The 5,445-nt window shown below is 36.6% G+C and overlaps 2 protein-coding genes across 7 annotated transcripts; both read left to right on the top strand.

Moving 5' to 3' along the window:
* Positions 1-1,388: 1,388 nt before the first annotated feature.
* On the top strand, positions 1,389-3,275 carry LOC113338399 (protein trichome birefringence-like 34). Of its 6 annotated transcripts, XM_026583834.1 has the most exons (7): positions 1,389-1,504; positions 1,608-1,715; positions 1,805-1,869; positions 2,002-2,186; positions 2,273-2,469; positions 2,553-2,714; positions 2,799-3,275. In XM_026583834.1, exons 4-7 carry the CDS (start codon positions 2,058-2,060, stop codon positions 2,905-2,907), a joined length of 597 nt encoding a protein of 198 aa, XP_026439619.1. In that variant the 5' UTR covers positions 1,389-1,504; positions 1,608-1,715; positions 1,805-1,869; positions 2,002-2,057; the 3' UTR covers positions 2,908-3,275. The 6 variants fall into 6 exon arrangements, with proteins under 6 accessions (XP_026439619.1, XP_026439615.1, XP_026439621.1 ...); XM_026583830.1 differs by having other exon boundaries at positions 1,608-1,869; XM_026583833.1 differs by having other exon boundaries at positions 1,419-1,715.
* A 522-nt stretch (positions 3,276-3,797) lies between these two features.
* On the top strand, positions 3,798-4,533 carry LOC113338400 (17.9 kDa class II heat shock protein-like). The gene has a single exon (XM_026583837.1). It carries the CDS (start codon positions 3,923-3,925, stop codon positions 4,397-4,399), a length of 477 nt encoding a protein of 158 aa, XP_026439622.1. The 5' UTR covers positions 3,798-3,922; the 3' UTR covers positions 4,400-4,533.
* The last annotated feature ends 912 nt before the right edge of the window (positions 4,534-5,445 follow it).

Here is a 5,445-nt window from a genome sequence, read left to right as displayed (position 1 = left end):
TGGTATCACCCGAGTTATTCTTATATCAACCAGTCTCACAGATCTCTATCTAGTTGATTTACTGATTGTATTAAGAAAGAGATAAAACTCTTTGATATGTTTCTTGATTGAGTCTCACTTTTAAGTTGGTGCTCTCAGAATTATATTGGATTCTAGTCCATACTGATTTCCGAACGAAATATTGATTGTATAGTTGTTGTACCCCGCGTTTTCACTAATGAATAGAGTTAATGAATTAGTGTTGTTGCTTCCCTTCAAGGACATTTTTTTTTCTCTTCCATTTGAGCAGTTCCTATTGACTCAACAAACTTGTAATTTGTCCATTTTTCTCCCACTATGAACTCAACAAACATGAAAAATGGATGGGCAAACCAACAAATTTGAGGGGTTGTTCACTGAGGCAGTATAGAACAAACGCGCACTTGATGTAGAACTGGGCGGCTGAAGCAAAAACGCTGGCGTGTGATGTTTGACCGCCCCTCACATTTTCTCTCTCCAAATATCAGTTATTATATTTAGGGTTTATTTTTATTATTTTTTTTTATTAGTTAAATAGTCAGTGCGACCCAACTCTTATTAGTTTATATTAATAAAATCACCAGCACTATTAGGACCTTAAAATACCAAATTTGTTCATTTTGACTTGATTTTTCATAATGCAAAAACATGTTTGTCGAACCAAGTAGCCTCAACCAAAAAAAAAAGAAAAAATGTTGATTGCCATACGAATACCCTTACCAACCTTATAAATCATTTTTATGTAGTGAGGTTGGTTAAGTTTCAATTATAGAGATCAGATTTATTATTAAATTCGATCTTGACAGGCCTCAAACATTAATCTCTATTTAAACCCCAACCATAAGCATTTTTCGTAGTCATTTTTTGCTTTGAAAGTGGGTTACAACCTTCCATCTTACGTAGGATATGGAGTTCGATTGATCAACCGCTACAACCTAACTACGGTCTATTGGCTAAAAGAATCACTAGCAGATATTACCAAAATACTCATTGTTGGTAGAGTGAAAAGAGTGTACGCTACTTCTCTCCTTGCAGCAGTTTTTTGGCCAACTTAAAGGAACCAAAAGATGTTAGATAGAGCAAGCTTTGTTGCATTAAGCTCGATATACTGCAGCATAACAAGAGCGAGTCTCAAAAAATCGCAACATGCTACGAGTACTATGCGTCCCTGACTCACTGGTGCATGCGTCTTAGCTACTCAACTGTAGTTTAAAATGGTTTCAAAGTTATCAGCATTGAATTTTATTTTCGACTTCTTACTTTTATTTTAATCAGGACTGTTGTTTACGCCAAAAAATTCCATACCTAATTATTTTTTAAAACTTGTATAGCAACTTAACCATGACAAAGTATAACCAACAACCATCATCCCTAGATTTAAAAAGGAACCAGCAACATATACACAAAAATCCAGAAACAAATAGAGTAGTAGAAGAGAAGTTGATTGATGATTCATCAAAAGACTAGCTAGTATAATATGGTTAAGGTATACCACTTGGTCTTGGGAATTCTGGGGCTAAAAGATCGTTTGCATTCCCTAATAACAATTCCAGTTGCCACCTTCATTGTTCTTATAGTTTATATGACAGGCAAAAGTACGTGGATCGTCTTCGAAGATATTCTTACGACGCCCACAACAACACTAAAGGGTTACAGCGAATCAGTATCGTTGACGTCCAGTTGTGATCTTTTTTCAGGTAAGTGAGTATATGATAACTCGACATCATATCCTTTGTATTCTGAGAAACAGTGCTCATTCATGTCTGACGAGTTGGCATGTGAGAAGTTTGGAAGAAAGGATTTAAGCTATCAGAATTGGAGATGGCAACCCGACCAGTGCGACCTACCAAGGTCATTATAATTTAAACTTCGTTGATGCCTTTCAGTTAAAACTTTGATTCAACTAATTGTTTTGTTTTTGTTTTGGTTTCATGTTGGATGGAAATACAAACCTAAGTTAAAATTTTCTATATATTGATTCAGTGTAAAACAAGCTAGGTTCAGTGCCAAAGCATTACTAGAGATTGAGAGGCAAAAGGATGGTTTATGTTGGAGATTCACTTAACAGAAACCAGTGGGTTTCCATGGTGTGTCTGGTGGAATCAGTAATCCCATCAGCACTCAAGTCAGTGCATATCAACGGTTCTCTCAAAATCTTTAGTGCCATTGTAAGTTTTCTCTTTTTCTCTAGACTCCAGAGAGGTAAATGTATTGTGGTTCTAACTGAGATATATGGCTGACTACAAAATTGTAGGAATATAATGCGACCATCGAGTTTTATTGGGCACCATTGTTGGTTGAATCTAATTCGGACGATCCGCTGCTTCATAGATTACCAGATCGAATAGTGAGAGCCCAAGCGATCGAGAAACACGCGATTCATTGGACGGATGCTGACATACTTGTCTTCAATTCCTACCTTTGGTGGAGAAGACCCAAAATGAAAGTCTTGTAAGTTGGATTTCTAGTACATTCAACCGTTTGCTCGTGTCCTTCCGTCCTTCACCTGATGAAAATCGTATGTTTCTGACCAGATGGGGTTCTTTTGAACATCCGGATGAAGGAATGTACAAAGAGATGGAAATGCTGCGCAGCTATGAAATGGCTCTGAAAACATGGTCCGACTGGGTTGAAATTCATGTCAACCACACTAAGACCGAGCTGTTTTTTGTCAGCATGTCACCTACACACACCTGGTAACCAATGTTATGTCTTGCAAATATACCCCTACACACACTAGTCACTTCACTTGACACTTTCCAATCTTCAAAATGCAACAGGGCAGAGGAATGGAGCACTGCCAAAGAAGGCAACTGTTACAACGAAACCGAGCCAATTTCCCAGAAACATTACAAGGGTAGAGGATCAGATCCTAATATGATGAGTTGAAAAAACACTTGACGAGTTGAAAGTTAGAGGTGTTAATGTAAAAGTACTTAACATAACACAACTGTCAGAATACAGAAAAGAAGGCCATCCTTCGGTTCATAGAAAACAGTGGGTTCCTTTAACTCAAGAACAAACATTAAACCCTGCAAGTTATTCTGACTGTACTCATTGGTGTCTCCCAGGAGTTCCCGATACTTGGAATGAGCTCCTTAATGCTTACATTTTTTCCTAATGAGTATAGTTTTGTGGAAAATGTTGTAAATGTAAGACTATTTGCTCGAAAAGAAGAAACAAAAGAAGTAATTGACAAGTTGTAAAAATCACACTAATTCTGAATATCATTGTCTCTCTCAGAAATTTTAAATGCATTTTTCAAAATGTTGGGAGAGATAGCTTTACCATGACTTGGCTTCCAAATTTCTTTTAAGGGTTTTCAGCTGATAAAAGCTCTGGCCATAGCGACAACTTCATTGCTTACTCCTGCAAGGTGGAACAAATCCTTGCTTCTGTCGCACCATTAGCCAATACTCGATGCTCCACACTTTTATATTTGTCACTTGAAATCATCTAATATACCAAAAGAAAAATGTAACAAAATTATCGCCTCTAAATTACACTTGTTTCAAGGAACTTCCTTTTAGAATGAAATGTTTTTCTTCTACGATCTTAATTCTGAGTTTGGGCCAAATGGAATGAGACTTCATTAGCCTCCTTTCCCAAAGCCCAGTTTGGTTCTGTAGAGGCAAAGGTCAAATCTAGACTGTTCTAGTAAGTTCCAGATTTCCAGGTGTTTTATTCCGATTTTTAACTTTCTACAAGCTTCTGGATCAATGGAGAAACTACCAGAAGAATTCTAATAAAGCAAAATCTTAGAAACAGATCTATATAAATATCACTTGCATAGATTTGCTATCAAAACATCAATCGAATTTCAGGTTTAAATAAATCAAAATCTCTACAATCTACATTCAAGCAATCCTCGTAGTACTGTTACAAGAAGAAAACATCAACAGCGATGGCTTTCAGAGTTATTGGTTTCAATGATCCAATTTTCTCAGGTCTTCAAGACATGCTTGGCGTATCAGATCATGAAGCTGAAAAATCATCGAACACACCATCAACAAAATATGTAAGAGATGCAAAAGCAATGGCAGCAACACCAGCTGATATCAAGGAGTACCTAGACTCGTATGTGTTTGTAGTTGATATGCCAGGGCTGAAATCAGAGGAAATCAAAGTTCAAGTTGAAGATAACAATGTTCTTGTTGTGACCGGAATGCGGCAAAGGGAAGAACAAAAGGAGAAAGAAGTTAAATATGTAAGGATGGAACGACGAATTGGGAAATTTATGAGGAAATTTATATTACCTGAGAATGCAAATCTTGATGCAATTTCAGCTGTTTGTGTTGATGGTGTTCTGACTATTACTGTTCAGAAATTGCCTCCACCTGAACCTAAGAAGCCCAGGACTATTCAGGTTCAAGTTGCCTAAGAAAATGGTGTGTCATGCCGGAGCAAGTTTTTCATAGATGTATGTTTGAACTTTGAAATGACTCTTTCTCTGTGTCTTACTTTGTTTTAGGTACTTTTAATTAAAAATAAATAAAATTTAAGTTCATCTTGAAATTTTGTTACCTGGATAAAGTCTGCGACGTTGACTGTACAACTCCATCAATCGGCAGTACAAAACTGACTAGCTGACGATTCATTACATCTCTTTCAGTTTTCCTGGTCTCACTCCTAATCTTGCACTCATCAATCCTGTCAATTTCTCACCGTATTTGTCCCATAGTGGATACCTTTGTTGCTTGAAAATGAAAACCGAGGATGCATTCTTCTGGTTGTTGATTTAAAAGATGGGATTGCTTCATCGATGATGATCTACAATATCTGACGGGCGATCGTTTATGCTGAAAAAATCAACGACTGGGATTTCTCTGTTAGTTGTTAATGTGGAACAAGGTAAAAGAAAGCATAATCGATTCCCTTGAGGAATACATAAAGACCCTTGAGGAATACATAATCGATTCCCTTTAAAAAGAAAACCTTCTTGTATAAGAAAATCATCAACCCCATGAATTTGAGAACTGCATTGATATCATAGTTTGCCAAAATCTTCATTTTCTGGATAAATGTCTTTGATATAGTCAAATGCATAACTCTCATTACGAATTGTAGTTAATAGATGACTTCTTCTACTTAAGGCATCAGCAACTTGATTCAATTTGCCACTTTTATGTCTCACGGAGAAAGTGTATTTGTTGAGTGTGGAAAGCCATCGATCATGCATTCTGTTAACTTTAGCATAAGTATTCAAAAACTTCAAAGCATGGTTGTCAGTGTTGACAACAAATTCCCTATGTATAAGATAAGTATGCCACTGCTTAAGAGATTGAACAAGAGCCAATAACTCTAATTCATATGTAAACCATTTCTTTTGTGCATCTGAATTCTTCTCACTGTAATATGCAATTGGATGACCCTCCTGTGATAATACTGCACCAATACCAACAACAGATGCATCACAATCTATTTCAA

Source organism: Papaver somniferum, unplaced genomic scaffold (assembly GCF_003573695.1).
Source record: "Papaver somniferum cultivar HN1 unplaced genomic scaffold, ASM357369v1 unplaced-scaffold_19, whole genome shotgun sequence".
Taxonomy (NCBI): Eukaryota; Viridiplantae; Streptophyta; class Magnoliopsida; order Ranunculales; family Papaveraceae; genus Papaver; species Papaver somniferum.
The sequence above is the reverse complement of the archived record's forward strand: the minus strand, read 5'-3'. Positions and strand labels throughout refer to the sequence as shown.

Coding starts and splice junctions, on each gene's coding strand:
- LOC113338399 (XM_026583834.1), top strand. CDS start 2,058: ATGGTTTATGTTGGAGATTCACTTAACAGAAACCAGTGGGTTTCCATG. Junction 2,187..2,272: donor TCAAAATCTTTAGTGCCATT/GTAAGTTTTCTC, acceptor ACAAAATTGTAG/GAATATAATGCGACCATCGA. Junction 2,470..2,552: donor AGACCCAAAATGAAAGTCTT/GTAAGTTGGATT, acceptor GTTTCTGACCAG/ATGGGGTTCTTTTGAACATC.
- LOC113338400 (XM_026583837.1), top strand. CDS start 3,923: ATGGCTTTCAGAGTTATTGGTTTCAATGATCCAATTTTCTCAGGTCTT.